The 15,415-nt window shown below is 46.7% G+C and overlaps 1 protein-coding gene across 1 annotated transcript; it reads left to right on the top strand.

Annotated features, from left to right (window-relative positions):
• Positions 1–3,700: 3,700 nt before the first annotated feature.
• LOC146171457 (uncharacterized) lies at positions 3,701–10,907 on the top strand. Its single transcript, XM_084586510.1, has 5 exons — positions 3,701–3,884; positions 5,536–5,678; positions 7,303–7,391; positions 10,193–10,411; positions 10,684–10,907. Exons 2-5 carry the CDS (start codon positions 5,573–5,575, stop codon positions 10,813–10,815), a joined length of 546 nt encoding a protein of 181 aa, XP_084442636.1. The 5' UTR covers positions 3,701–3,884; positions 5,536–5,572; the 3' UTR covers positions 10,816–10,907.
• Positions 10,908–15,415: the final 4,508 nt, after the last annotated feature.

Here is a 15,415-nt window from a genome sequence, read left to right as displayed (position 1 = left end):
GAAAGCATGAAGTGTGGCTTCAGTGACAGTGGAAACATCATGTTCCAGTCAAAGGCTGTGCTGATTATGTTGTCTATATGGGGTAAGTAGTTTTGCCTTTCATATAAGCTGCACGGTAGAGCAACTAATAAAATGTGTACTTATGCTCTATGGTACATAGCTTTCTTAACCTGATGCTCATTAATAGTTTCACACAACTCGAACAATGCCACGCTTGCTGCTGTTGCCTACATAGCTCCAAAAGATATAAACTGGAAATATGAGAATGGTGCAGAAAGCAATACGTTTCAAGAGAACTATATGTCGGGCGCAGACACAGTCATGTACTGTATGTCGTTACTATATAGACATTGATGCAATAGTGTCGAGCGCAGACACAGTCATGTACAGTATGTCGTTACTATTGAAATGTGGATTTAATGGTGGGTTGGAACGTCTAGCACTGGCAGTAATTCAGGCACAGCAGGATCGGAATACCAGCCGCAGCGCGCAGCTTCAGCGCGAGAGAGATGGGCGCCGGAGACCAGCGATGGTGATGGCGATGCCGCAGCGTTGTTTCTTCTTCATCTTCTTTACATTTCCCCCGCGTGAAGAAGTCGCCATCCTGGCGACTCACAGAGAAGAGACAACCAGAGGGTTGTAATACGGCTTGAGGCGGCTAACATGGACAGCCTCACGGTCGCGGCGGCGGTGGTCGGAAGAAGGGGTGACTGGCTCGATGATGTAGTTTACAGGGGATGTGCGTTCAAGACGCGATAAGGTCCGTGGTATTTCGTTTCTAGTTTGCTGGTGGCAGGAACGCGCTGCCAAACGAAGCTGTCGGCCAGGAACGTAGGAGCAGGGATATCGCTATCATGCTGATCTTTGCGATAACCTTGAGTGTTGGAGGTAAACGTGCGAGCTAGCTGACCGCATTCCTCAGCCTTCTGTACAATATCGGACAAAGCACTGTACTCAGAGGCATCTGGATGGTATGGCAAATTTGTGTCCAGAGTACAAGATGGTTCACGGCCGTATAAGAGAAAGAAGGGCGAAACACCAGTTGTTGCTTGGGTGGCAGTGTTGTACGCGAATATTACGAATGGCAGTACCTGGTCCCAGTTGGAGCTCCCAGATTCAGATGTTGCATTGCGAGCATGTCCCCAAGCGTACGGTTGAAACGCTCCGTGAGGCCGTTGGTTTGCGGGTGGTACGCGGTTGTAGCCCGATATATCGATTTGCAAGACAACAGGAGCTCTTGGACTACTTCGGAAAGAAAGACACGACCTCTATCGCTCAGTAGTTCGCAAGGGGCGCCGTGTCGAAGAATGAAGTGGCGCAGGAGAAAATGGGCTACCTCTCGGGCTGTCGCCGCGGGAAGTGCAGCAGTCTCCGCATAACGGGTCAGGTGGTCGACGGCGGCGATGACCCATCGATTACCGGCGGCACTGCATGGTAGCGAACCATAGAGGTCGATTCCCACGCGATCAAACGGGCGAGCTGGACACGGTAAAGGCTGGAGAGGGCCAGAGGGATGGCGAGAAATCTTGTGTTGTTGACAGGCGGTACAAGAGCGAATGTAACGACTTACGAAATTGTACATTCCCCGCCAGTAATACCTCTGACGAATTCGATCATAAGTTTTCAGGACGCCGGCCTGAGCGCTTTGCGGGTCAGTGTGATGGTGGGCACAAACCTCGGAGCGGAGGTGGCGCGGAATGACAAGAAGCCATTTTCTGCCATCTGAGTAGTAGTTCTTTCGGCAGAGCAGGCCGTCCCGAATGGTAAAATGGGAGGCCTGTCGGCGGAGTGCCCGAGGATGCATAGCCGCGGAAGTAGTGCCAAGGACATCTAGCAGGTTAGAAACCCAAGGATCTTGTCGTTGCTCGAAAGGCATATTCTCAATGGTGAGTGCTGACAAAGAGGCTTGAGGAGGGGATGATGAGTTAGGCGAGCGCACCGGTGACCGAGAAAGAGCGTCGGCGTCAGAGTGCTTGCGGCCAGAGCGGTACACTACACAGATTTCGTATTCCTGAAGCCTGAGAGCCCAGCGCCCGAGACGGCCAGACCGATTCTTGAGAGACGCGAGCCAGAAGACCCTTATGAAAATGGAATTTTCCTTTTTACTTCCTTTGTTTTTCCTTTTTGCTTCCTGAACAGCCTTCCTATAAACTTTTCCTTTCTTTTGACTAAAGGAAGTTTCCTTTGAGCTCACCTTGTTGAGACTTTCCTTTCTTTTGACAGAAGGAAGCTCATATTTAAACTGGCTCTCTTTGGCTATATCAATAATGACCTTCCTTTGTTTGTCCTGAAGTAAAGAGGAAGTAAGTTCTCTTTACTCTTTATGCATCATACCTTCTTTTTTTTTTTTGTTCTTAAGTGAAAACATACGAAGCTCATTTTTCTTTTCAGCTATACTTCTCGTTTTTTTTTTCTTTCATGAGTATCCCTTGCACTTTTTTAACTTCTGAACTTTTTTGAATAAACTAATTATACATTTATCAAAATATAAACAATCGCATTCGTTTCTTTGTTGTGCAAGTAAACATCATTTTATTTTTTTTATATTGAATCTATGCTTTCTTTTTTTTTTCATGCGCTAGATCTTATTTTTAGCGCAAGTTTCTTAGAAACCACGCAAGGACCAATAATATTCACCACCTTCCTTCCTTTGTCCTTAAGTGTAAAGATAACTTTCTTTTCATTCATTTCTTGTGCTTATTTTTGTGTGTGTGGCATTACTTGGTCTATTTCTTGCCCCTCTGAATTTTTTAAGATAAAATATAATACATTCAAAAATTTTCATACATGTTAAAGAATGCCAGGTGGTTCTAATTCATCGCTTTCGCAGCCCGCTGGTTCGATGGCGATGCATGCGCGAGACGGCATGTACATCCGTGACCGCTGCTTCAGCACTCTGACACGGTACGCAACAAAGCTCGGCGTAGGGCTGGCAGGATTCGTCAGTATTTGCGTTGGCAATGCAGCCTGGCAACTCTTGGCTCGCAGCGACGCTGTTAGCAAGCGCGGCCTGCTTCCGTCGTGATTTAGTGCACCTCGGTATGGCGCGACGTTGACGTCGCGCAAGTACGCTTTTACCGTGGTGGCATTTCCAGTGCGCTCGACGGGTAGGCGGTTACCGCAGCACCATTGATAACGGCTTCAAAAGCCTGCAGTTAAATGCACTTCACGATATGCCTAGTACCGGATGTCACATTGTTCACGAAAGTCAAGCTCGTTTACCTCCTATCACAGTTTAAAGACCAGCAATTAATACGTCAGCGACGTCGGTACCACCACGCGCAGAAGCAGCCGCAGCCGAGGTTACGAAGTACTGCCAGTAAAACCAACGTTCTCACGGCGAGTAAAACCAATGAAGCTTGACACGCACCACAAGAATTCCGCATCAAAAAAAAAGAGCGCTGCAGCTGCTTGTGGCAATAATTTGCTTAAATTATTTTGTGTTTTGTTACGCATCATCTATTACTACTAAAAAAAACAAACTTTAGGGTTGTTTCTAAATCATCAATTTTATTTTGAAAGTTTGTTAAGTTTGCAAAAAATGCATTTAAAAGTTCGCAATGGCGCTTGAGACTCTAGCGCTATCGTTTTCGTGAAAACAGCCGGCGGCATGCTTCACTATATATTTCATGACCGTAGGAAGTTCATTGTTCGCGTTCGTTGTGTTCGTCGTGTTCTCTTAGCGCGAGTAGTGCAAATGGCCGTTCATGTCTTGGTTAAATGGGCGACCGCTCAGAAGTGGGACGTATACCCTATAAGAAACCTACAATCAAAAGAACTGCAGGCGAAACTGATGGATAACTGGAAGATTATTCTAAACCAAGGAGTACTACATGTCCAGTGGAAGGAGGGATCGTACTCTCCTACGTTCATTCTCGGAGTGGGTAGGTAGTCAAACGTCTCTTGTCTCTTCGTTTTCGTGTCTTAGTAATGTTTACCTGTGAAACACCTTCCTTTGCTACTCGCGGTGAGTCGCGTCGCGAAGTCGTTTACATGCCCGCATTACGACCGCATTGTGTTAACCGGCAGGTGACAGTAGTGCACATGGTGAACGGGGTAGACAGTTGATTCCGGGAATTACGTGAAATTAAAACAAAAATGCATAATGAACCGAATTTGCGGAAATAAGAAGTAGAATAAACGCGGCTGCTGTCGTTACGTGGACCGGATTCTCCCTGTTTACACAGCAAATGACATTTCTCGGTGTTTCGTGATAACAGGAGGAGTAGGCTTCCCAATTTGGGCTCTATAAAAAAAAAGAAAAGAAAAAAAAACACCCTGCCCGCACCGTCGTCTCGGAACGGTGCGGAATGGAGAATGGCAGCTCCTTGATTATTGAAGCTGATTTAGAACAAGTTTTAAAGATGCCCAGGCTGCTCGTTCCGAGACAATTGGTAGTGTGGCAGCGAAACGGACGCTTTCACAGCTGCAGGCGACTGAAGTTTAAGCAGACAAAAGCGCCTAACGTGCTGTCGCATTCATTTACTTTCATATTCATTTGGTTGTTTCTTTTTATTGAAGCGTCAAACTTGCTTCCTTTCTTCGCTACCAGCCATTCCTCAGATTTCGCGCAGAGATAGAAAACATTTTTTAAAAAAAAGGGAGAAAAAAGTGTGTGTGGTGGGGAGGCAGTGTGTGGAGTCTCCATTCTAAGACCCCAGTGGCCTGGGCTGCCGCTTTTGCCTGAGTTACCAGCCTACGCTGGGTTGCTAGGTCAGAGCATAGCAAAGAAAGCAGTGATATCAGTTACCAACAGCATAATGCAATTATTTTTAGCTGCCGATATAAAAGTTGCTCCCAGTGCATGGGGTACGGCCAACAGGTGGAAGGGCACCGCTCTCTCCACTTCATTTTGAATGCTGCCGTTGCACTCTGCCACTACTTCTGGATGAGGCTATCTGCCACGGGATCGCATGCTCCCTTTCTTAAAGCTCACGACTGTACATGGGCACAATCCCAGCATTCATGGCCGCATTTCAGTGGAGGTGAAATGCAAGGTGCCTGTGTACTGTATGATGTCATTTGCACATTAAAAACTCCCAGGTGAGCCCACCACTATGGCATCCCTCATAGCTTAAGTCGCTTTGGGACATAAAACACCATGAACCTACCATAAAGCAAAGAGTGGCTATGTTTTACGGTATGCGTGGAAGCTCAAACTGTTTTTGTGGAAATGCATCCTTTGTTTTGTCCACAGTAATTGCAGTCGCACTACTGCTCAAGTGGGCAGAATGCCCACTTGAGCAGTAGTGATGCTGGATGGTGTCAGCTCGCAGTTAAACATTACCGTGTCCTTTTATGTGCCAAGGTTTGCTCTAGGGCTAATGTTCCTCCTTAAGAAGTGTTGCTTTGAACCCTAAACAGTCTCCATGCTACATTTCTCTTGTCAGTGGTCTTCATTTGGTCACTATTTTGCTAATCTCGATATGTGGAATCAGATATCTGCACAATGCATTATACTGAATCATTTTTGTTTGATGCATTTGAGTGCAAATACAATTTAGTGAATAGACCTTGCCACATGTTGTTTTGCAGGAAAACTGCAGCTGTGACAAAATGTCTAAGCCAACAGATGCAAAAAAGAGAATCCTGGATCTTGAGAATGAACTGGAGTCTACAAAAAAAAAAAAGAATGAAGAAATATAAGGCCGCAAGAGATGAAGCAAGTCAGATGCTTGGTATGTGATAACTTTTTTCTGAAGCCATTGGAATGCTGATCTCCATTGCTATGAGACTGAAATTATTTGCTGTGTCACCAGGTGCTACGTAAAGCATAACAAATTTTAGTGCTAACTCTTAAATGAATAAGCACTCTTGGTCTGTAGCACGTCCTGGTAAAAGCACCAGTAGGATTATGTTGCTGCAATAAAGTTCCCCCTACACTGAGGATTAGGATCGGTGTACTTTCTGTAGTTGTCTTTGCAACACATTATAGGTGGTGTGCAGTGGTGCTCAGCTACACCGTGGCGCTGCTGCATGACGCCACCAACCACTACGCTTAAAGTGCACGTAGCAGAGGAAATGCTTGCTCCTCTGCAAGCATGCTTTGTGTTACAGTGGCTTGCGTGTCACATGTTGTTGCTTGGGATCGGCATGTATCTGAGATTGAGCCTGTTGTCGTATTTGATAGCTGCATGAAAATGCATGGTAAACAAATGCCACTCAAGGTAAGCACCTGTGCTGGTTTGTGCTGCTCAAGCCGAGGCCGAAAAACAGGCGCGGAATCAGATTCCTTTGTGTTCTGGAGTGGTCGGTGACAACAACGCTCCAGTTACCCGGAGAGCTGCATTATGTTCAAACACATTCACGGGGTATAAGTCGTGGCCAGATGGCTGCGGCAGGTCTGTGGTGCTCTTGCATTACTGTGGACGACGTATCTGAATAGAACCCTTGATTCCTAGCTCTACTACATATGTGACCTAGACATGGTGCTTCAGATTTTATCCTCGGAGTCTCCTGCAAATGATGAGGTGCATCTGGAATAAGCGCAGGAGGGACACCAAAAAAATCTAAATTTGTATAAAATTGTCATATGTGGCCTCGTCCCGTCTTGAACCTCAGAGTCCTTATGGCGTGCGCTTCATTTTCCTGTGCCATTTTGGTCACTTAGGTGGTGTTTCTTTTTTCACAACAGAAATTTATGCTTGTGCAAGCTCGGCACCTTGCTCAGCAATCTGCCTAACTTAACTCGGTCACTACACCATGTTAGCAAATGTCGACACGAAAGACAGACACAAGATAGGTGAAGCATGGGCTATCGAGTATCAGCTACACACTCGAGTGTCAGCCTTTGTCCAAATGTATGGCGTATTGCTGCCGCCATACATGCATAATACATGCTGACCTCTTCAAGGCCCTTGCTACCGACAAACTGTTTCAGGGATGTGGTCTGACTAACTTCTGTTAAAGCGCTCACAGCTACCTCGGCATCATCATCCGCACCCATGAATTCATTCTAAGCAACAGCAGCTCCTGTCAGTTGCACTGTAGTTACAACGTCCTCCGCAGTTAATTCAATCCAGGCATTTCCACAGCGAACAGAGAGATCAGAAGTGGGATGTCAGCATTGGCTTCATCAATTGCTATCAGCATCCCCTAGATTATGTACCACTGATAGGGCACCTTGAGTGCGTGAATGATGCCAGTGTCTAGCAGCTAAATTTTGAATGGCGCATTTGGTGGCAGAATGGTCATACAGTCGAGGGCAAAGAAAAGGCTTTTCTCCTGTGGTGAATGTTACTTGGGCTGCTGCTGCTAGTGGTGAAATAGTATGTTTCGTTTAAGCTTTCCTTTTTTTTTCAGATGTTGCTGAGCTGGTCAATTGGCTGATGGAATCCGTTAATAATGCTGCGTGTCCAACACAAGCAGTTGTGCCGCCAACTGAGGCTCAGGTTAGTTGCTTTAGTCTAGTGTCTGCATGGTTGTCTTCATTACTGCCTTTCTCGATGAAACTTTTTTAAGGGTCACACAGGAACTTAGTTCTAGCTTTATGATAGCACTGCCATAAGTCATGCACTTCCATTGAGAAGCGTGCAGGGATAGGGAAACAAGGAGCTCATTATCCATATGAATGAAGTCAGCAGTCTCTGAATTCAGAGATAGGCAAGAAGCAATGCTCTTTATGATTGGTTGGCTCTTATGGTTTAATGTCCAAAGCGACTCAAGCTATGAGAGATACTGTAGTGGAAGGCTCTGGAATTTTCAACCACTTGGGGTTCTTTAACGTGCGCCAACAACACAAGCACACGGGCACCTTGCGTTTCGCCTCCACTGAAAAGCGGCTGCCGTGTCCGGGATGCTCTTTATGAGGCTGGGCTCACAGACTGCATAATTAGTAGCATAATGATATTTTAAATTAATGTCAATTTAATAGAAACGACAAAAGACAGACAGTGCTATTTTCTTAGGTTCGTCAAACAACCATGAAAAAAGAATCCCAACTGCTTCCTTTCGTTTTAGTGACCGTTACTTCATTCGTGTGTACTTTGATTTGGAAGAGTTTTTGTGAAAGCTGTAGTGATCGGAAGTGCAAGGTTACTTTTGTTTACGCTTCCTGTTGAGCATACTTTGCTTGGGATATAGCAAAGCCCTTTTCATCAGAAAAGAGATTTCCATTAGCTTGTTTAATATTCAGCAATTTCTTAGGTTATCGATCTCGGAAGGCCATCTTTTTGCACAACTCGAATGACGCAGCTGGTGCTCCTATAATGAGGCATTTTAGCAAGCGACTTGGGCCAGTCATCATGGTATTCAAGCTAATGTGCAGATAATTCACTTGCATCTGACAGCCACCTGCAATGTCACTCTGACAAGTCAGACAATTAACCACCATGGTATTGCCAGGAAGGTCTCCTTTGAGAAGGAGTTGTGGCTTCGTAAGCTGATTCAACAATAGTTCAATTTCACTTTAACCCCTTGAGAACTATTATTTCAAGATTTCTAGCTAAAATTGCTTAAAATTACAATATCGTTAAAGGCCCCATTACATGAAAATTTGTTGTCTGTGTTGTGAGCGAAACATCAAGAGCATGGCGCTGGGAAGTGGCATGGACGAACACACATTCTTCGATGATTTGTGTGGCTTAACGAGACCACATGATATCCAAAAGTTAGGAGGAGCTGCCAACTCCGGTCGCTCATTTGAGGTGGGAAGGGGAAATACGAATCAGCATTCCAGTGCTCTTCAATGCGGAGTCAGGCTTGCTACACCTAGGCTACGCAGACATGTTGATGTTGATACACTGGTCGCATCATACCCTTAGAGGCGGAGCTTAAGTGTCCCTTTGGTTTTTATTTTTACTGCTGGTTTCTATTGGTAGTGTAATAAAAAGGAGGTATTCGAGACAAAAATATTTGAACCAGAAACTAAGTCAAATGAGCGCAGTAAAGTTTATTGCTCATTACGTGAAAAATCAACTGCCCGCCAATAAGCAGCAATCTAGTCGAGTAACATATAGTGAGGTAACTGGAAATGTCTTATAAGGGACGACCAAGACTGGAAGCCCAGGGGGTTTCATTGGAATGATGTCAATTTTCATCCACTGACACAGAACTCGCAATAGTATCTTCTGAGCTGTCATCATCTTCGTCGGAAGAACTACTCATTTCATCACCACTGTCGTCTTCGCTTCCCATAACAATGCAAAAATTGGTGTCTGAGCCATCTTCGGATGGCGAGGATGGCAATGAAGAAAAGCTTCTCTTCCGCGATGACGGGCCAACAGTGCATGCGTTGCCTCTACCAGGCACCATTTTTCTCATTAAGGATGCTTAAAAGGCTTTCAAGCGGTAGAACAAAAAGCAATTAATGGGTCAGTGGTGCCATCTGTCAAATGGCGCATGACCTAAGCCACAGAGGAGCGCTGTGCTCGCCTAAAACTCTCAGGGTGAGGAACTATTCTGCAAAGACAAGCTACACTCGTCCAAAATGGCTTGAGGGCAGCTTTACAAAGACGAGCTGCTTGCTACTTGTGCAAAGCTACTTGTGCAAGCTGGAAACTAAATGTTGGCTCAAAGTAGCATGTACAGAGCAGGGAGTGCATGCTTTTACTAAACCTTCATTGTCAGTTTTTTTTAATTGGTTGAGCTTCTGATGTATGAAAAGCATGTTAGTATCTTTAAACAGGAGGTGACAATGTGGGCACTGTGCTCGTTCTAAACTGGCTTTTAATGGCCTTTGCAATGTTAATGATGAGTAAATCCCTTTATTTTCTGACTTAAAATCTGTTTTTTTTTATTGTTGAAATGCAAGCATAAATTAGGTCATTAAAAAATCTCTTATTTCTTGTTTTTTCTTCTGCTATAGCAATGCACTATTAGCGCTCATTCCTTTGCGGGGCATTATGTGCCCTCTTTTTGGCTAGTTACTTTAAATACATAGTACAGAATTGTCAGGTTACGCTAATAAAAATGTTAAAAGATGTTTGGCATCATTCAAAATTAGATCACCGCTCGGGAAGGCGTCAAAAACATTCAATGTTTTCCGTATGCCTTCATTGTTGTGCATGTTAAAGTGCTGCTTCTTGAATGTGTATTTTTACTTGAAAACAAATGACCTTAATTATGAGTTTTGGGTTTTCTTTGAATGTTCTGAAGCTGTAAAGCACTTTCATTTTCTTATTGCATATCAAGGAATATTGTTGTGTGTTACGATACTGGTCATAGTGCTAATATTTGCTTTTTGTTCGCGCAGGTGAACATTGGCAGCAATATTATGGTAAATCAGCAGTTGGTTGACCGCATGAGACTCAGTGCGGGCAATCAAGCAACGAAGTTTGCGTGTAACTTGGCGCGGGTTGTGTTTTCACCCGAAGAACTGGAAGAAAGCTCACTCTATGGCCGTGTCTGCAGTGCCCACAAGGAAGAAGCTCCAAAAAGGGGACTGGACTGCCCGAAGTGGATGCTGTTATCTGTAAGTCCTTGAGCTCATAGCCTGTGCATGTGATGCAAGAGCGTTCTGAAATTGTGATGCAAGAGCGTTCTGAAATATTGTCTAAACAGCTGACTTTTCAGTGATGGTCAGGGCCATAATGCTTGCCTTAATGCATAATGCTGTGGTGCCTGCATGGCGCTCACACTGTCCGTGCGCTGTATATTTAATGTACAAAAGCTAAGGAAGGCTGGATGGACTCTAGCTTGTTCATTGCAGGCATGCTTCTAATGTTTTTGTTTTTCTTTTTGCAGCCTACACCTGCTTGCTCAATGGAGTACTGGCCAAGGAGGTCACCGGTCGCACATGTTTCCACTGGGATTGTGGGCAGTGATCCAATTTTTTGTCACAGGGTCTTCGAAAGCAGGCCTAATTGCAAGGCCTAAACAGAGGAAGTACATCTATTCAAATAAATATAAGCTCATACAAACAAATGTTTCAGTCTGAACATACTTCCTTCGAACATCCACCAAATATCCCATAGTCATCATTCCTTCTAACTGCCTTTGAACCAATAATTGGCCACTGCCTGTGAACTCAACTCAAACTGACAACGGTCTGTTCACTGGGAGCTCAAAGGAAATTCACAGGAAATTCACAGGATGGTCAGAGAAATTTAATTCACTGTGAATTCAAAGTCAGTAGCCAATTCTCAGTTCAGAGGAAATTGATTCCTTTTGACTTTTTTGAGTTCACATTGAACTCAAAGGATGTTCCCATTTTTATAAGGGCGAGAGCGTGATGATCTGTAACTACCTCGAAGGAGTGGCCATATAAGTAAGGGCGGAACTTCGTTATAGCCCACACGATTGCTAAGCACTCCTTTTCGGTAACGGAGTAGTTGGTCTCGGCTTTGGTAAGAGCACGGCTTGCGTAGGCGACAACGTATCCGGAGAAGCCAGGCTTGCGCTGGGCGATGACGGCGCCGAGGCCAACACCATTGGCATCGGTGTGAAGTTCTGTAGGTGCAGTAGGGTCGTAATGGCGAAGGATTGGCGGTGACGTCAGAACATTGCACAGCGTCGCGAATGCATCATCGCAGGCTGGCGACCAAGAGGGGAGGTTAGGGGCGCCTTTCAAGAGCTGTGTAAGGGGGGCTATGATGGTCGAGAAATTGCGAACAAAACTACGAAAGTACGAGCACAGTCCCACGAAGCTTCGCAATTGTTTCAAAGTGGTCGGTTTCGGAAAGTCAGCAACGGCGCGGAGCTTCTCAGGATCAGGCAGAACTCCATCTTTGCACACAACATGTCCGAGTATTGTGAGCTGGCGGGCACCGAAGCGGCACTTTTTGAGGTTCAGTTGAAGACCGGCGCGGGTTAGGCAGGTGAAGACCTGGCGAAGTCGAGTCAGGTGGGTCGGGAAGTCTGTTCAAAAGACGACGATATCATCGAGGTAGCATAAACAGATGTTCCATTTCAGGCCGCGCAGTACAGTGTCCATCATTCTTTCAAATGTGGCTGGGGCGTTACAGAGTCCGAATGGCATAACATTAAATTCGTATAGCCCGTCTGGAGTAATAAAAGCGGTCTTAAGACGATCCGCCTCTGCCATGGGCACCTGCCAATACCCGGAGCGTAAATCGAGTGAGGAAAAGAATTCTGCGCCTTGCAAGCAGTCTAGGGCATCGTCGATTCGTGGGAGGGGGTACACATTACGACGAGTGATTTTGTTGAGGCGGCAATAATCAACACAAAAGCGTATGGAGCCATCCTTCTTTTTAACTAGGACCACAGGAGACAACCATGGGCTACAGGATTCTCTAATTACTCCGCGTTGCAGCATGCCATCGAATTGTTGGGCAATAACACTGCGCTCAGTCGGGGACACCCGATACGGCCGCTGACGGAGAGGTGGGTGAGCGCCAGTGTCGATGAGGTGGGAAACGGTCGTTGTGCGGCCCAAGAAAGATTGTGTAATGTCGAAGGAGGCGCAGAATTGGTGTAGAAGGTCAAGAAGTTGCTCGCGGTGGCGCGGTTCTAGAGCGCTGTCCACAGAATGGTCAAAAATGTCCCGCTGTAGCGGATATGAAGTCACACGAGTTGGAGTCAAGGCGTCAACTTGGCAAACAGGGAATGACACATCAAAGGCGAACAGAAGGTCCACGGGCCCGAAGCGGCCGAGGCACTCCCCTTCGATCAACTAGCGGGAGACAGAAGTGGATTGGCTACCAGAAGTGTGCTAGCGCCGTTTTTCATGTCAAGGATGGCAAACGGCAGCGGTAAGCGGCGGCCGCGGCAGACAACGTTAGAGGGCACAAAGTGGACTGTCGCGACGGTAGTAAAAGAGGCAGTGAGGGGAACCAGAACAGCGCTAACGGGTGGGATGGTTGTGTCATGTGCTACGAGAAGTTTGGTCGCAAAACGAGGACACGGCTCGTGGAGCAGGGCATCAGACGGTGCATCACTCGATTCAATGAGCTCTACTTGAGGACTGGCGCAGTCAATGATAGCATGATGCTGGGACAGGATATCCCAGCCGAGAATGACGTCATGAGAACATGTGGGAGAACGACGAATTCGATGATGTAAAAGGCTGCAGCAATGACAACGCGAGCAGTGCAGATAGCTGTCGGCTGTATACTGTGAGCGGATGCGGTACGAAGCAATAGTCTCTCGAGAGGCGTAGTCATCTTTCGGATGGAGCGGCAGAGGTTTTGGCTGATAACTGACACAGCGGCACCTGTGTCGACGAGCGCAAGAGTATGAATACGTTCAACGATGACAGGAATAACATTCGCGGGATTAAGACTTTGAAATTCTGTCGAATACGCAGTTCGTGCCTCGCGAACTGCGGCGGTTAGTTTTCCGGCTGGGTAGCGGGTCGTCGGCGCATTGGCGAAATGGAGCGGCGACGTGGTGATGGCGAACGACGAGGGAGGAAGTCCGGAGGATCAGGAGGTGCTGTTGGAGGACCCAATGGACTGGGAAATGGGGGGCCAAATAAGGTGGCGCAGGCCGTGCAGCAAAGGCCATATTTATTCGGCGCCTGCAGTAGCGTGTAGTGAGCCCAGGGATGCCGCAGTGGTAGCAAATAGGCCTGTTGTCTGAAGTGCGCCATGGAGATCGTGTCGGAAGCAAGGGGGGAGCAAAAGCTGTTGGTGCGGACCGCATGGGGGGCGAAGCATAGGCATATGCTGGCTCAGGCGGTGGACTTGAAGTGACTTCGGCATACGTGCGACGCAATACTTGAGGAGGAGCCGGCGCGAATGCTGGAGCGTAGCTCAGTGGCGCAACGTCTGACGATGAAACTGCGGGCGTGGGGAACGGCATTGAAGGTGCGACCGGAGCTGATTGAGGAACAGGATTAGGGAGGACTTCAGATACATGCTGCTGGATTGCATGGCGAAGCTCCGGAACAAGGCCAGTTGTTGACGACTCCTTAACATATGGCTGCAGGGACAGTTGTCGCGCGACTTCCTGGCGTACAAAAGCCTTGATGTCTTCAGAGAGGCTAGATGACTCCCTCTCCGCGGCTAGTCCAGCATGTGATGTATGAGGCTGGCGAATCAAAATACGCTCCTTCCGGAGCTCGTCGTAGCTTTGACAGAGGTCATAGATTTCCTTGACCGTAGTGGGGCCCTTCGCGATGAGCATGTGGAAGGCGCCGTCATCAATTACTGTGAGGACATGACGTATTTTAACGGCCTCGGTCATGGTCGGGTCAACGCGACGACACATATCAACTATGTCCTCAATGTAACTGGTGAACGTTTCACCAGGCAGCTGCAATCGCAACCAAAGACGCTGTTTCGCGCGGAATTTTGGGACGGCGGGGCGGCCAAAGACATCAGAAAATTTCGTCCTGAAATTCGCCCAGGTGGCAAAGTCCGACTCGTGATTTCGAAACCACAGATTAGCAACGTCGCTCAAGTAAAAGATGACATTATTGAGCTTACAATTGTCGTCCCAGTTATTGTGACGGCTGACCCGTTCGTAAGGGGTCAGCCAATCGTCGACGTCGTCATCGCTGCTTCCACTGAAGGTTTCCGGGTCCCGTTGACGAAGCGCACCTGTGCAGGGGACGGGCGGGGGCAGGTGCAATGAAGTCGGCTCCGTCATTGGGGTAGTCAGTGTTCTGCTGCGAAGTTCCAGGGCGAGATGGGTACAGGGAACCTCAGATTGACCTCCACCAAGTGAAATGTGGATTTAATGGTTGGTTGGAACGTCTAGCGCTGGCAGTAATTCGGGCACAGCAGGATCAGAATACCAGCGGCAGGGCACAGCTTCAGCGCGAGAGAGATGGGCGACGGAGACCAGCGATGGTGATGGCGATGCCGCAGCGTTGTTTCTTCTTCATCTTTTTTACACTATATAGACATTGATGCGATAGTGCTTGGTTAACACAAGTGTGCAAGTTTACTGAAAGTAGTTTGTGACACTTTTCAGAGCTAACTTGTTGTCGAGACTGTGTGGCTTATTTACTACTTAGCAGGATGCATCAAAATGTGCGGCTGGGTGTAAATGTTGAAAATGCTTTGCTGTAAAGAGAGCAAGCAATCTGATATCAGGTACAAAAGGCACACGGCAATACTGCTTGTGCAAGATGATATGCCTTTAACCTTCTACTTAGCAGTGCGAAAGTGGAGCATTAGAAAAGTGACATATGGAAGTGTTGGACATCTAATATCAAAGAAAAACAAGATTTGAGGGGAAGCCTCAGTTCGCAAGCAAACATTTCAACAAGTGGACTTCTCTTCGTCCAGGTGAAGACGGATCCTGCTTGCTTGTAAACTGATTGCTCATGCTTAACCCTTGTTTGGTTTTCTTTGATACTGTGTATACATCTTGCCTTCAGTCTGGTGAGTGCTTATGCACCCTTGCGATACTCTTGTGCACTGCATATGCAGAAAAACGTTCAAGACGTTGTGGAATAAAGTAAATACTAGCTGCTGCCAAGAAAGCCATCTCCTTTAATAGTATGTCATCAAACGTGAAACACTAATAAGTGCGTTGGCTTGTTCGTACAGCTGATAAAGCTGCTCTT

The sequence above is a fragment of the Amblyomma maculatum genome, unplaced genomic scaffold (assembly GCF_055883805.1).
Source record: "Amblyomma maculatum isolate TAMU_Amacu unplaced genomic scaffold, ASM5588380v1 scaffold_22, whole genome shotgun sequence".
Taxonomy (NCBI): domain Eukaryota; kingdom Metazoa; phylum Arthropoda; class Arachnida; order Ixodida; family Ixodidae; genus Amblyomma; species Amblyomma maculatum.
Note: the sequence above shows the minus strand (reverse complement) of the source record. Positions and strands in the feature narration are given on the sequence as shown.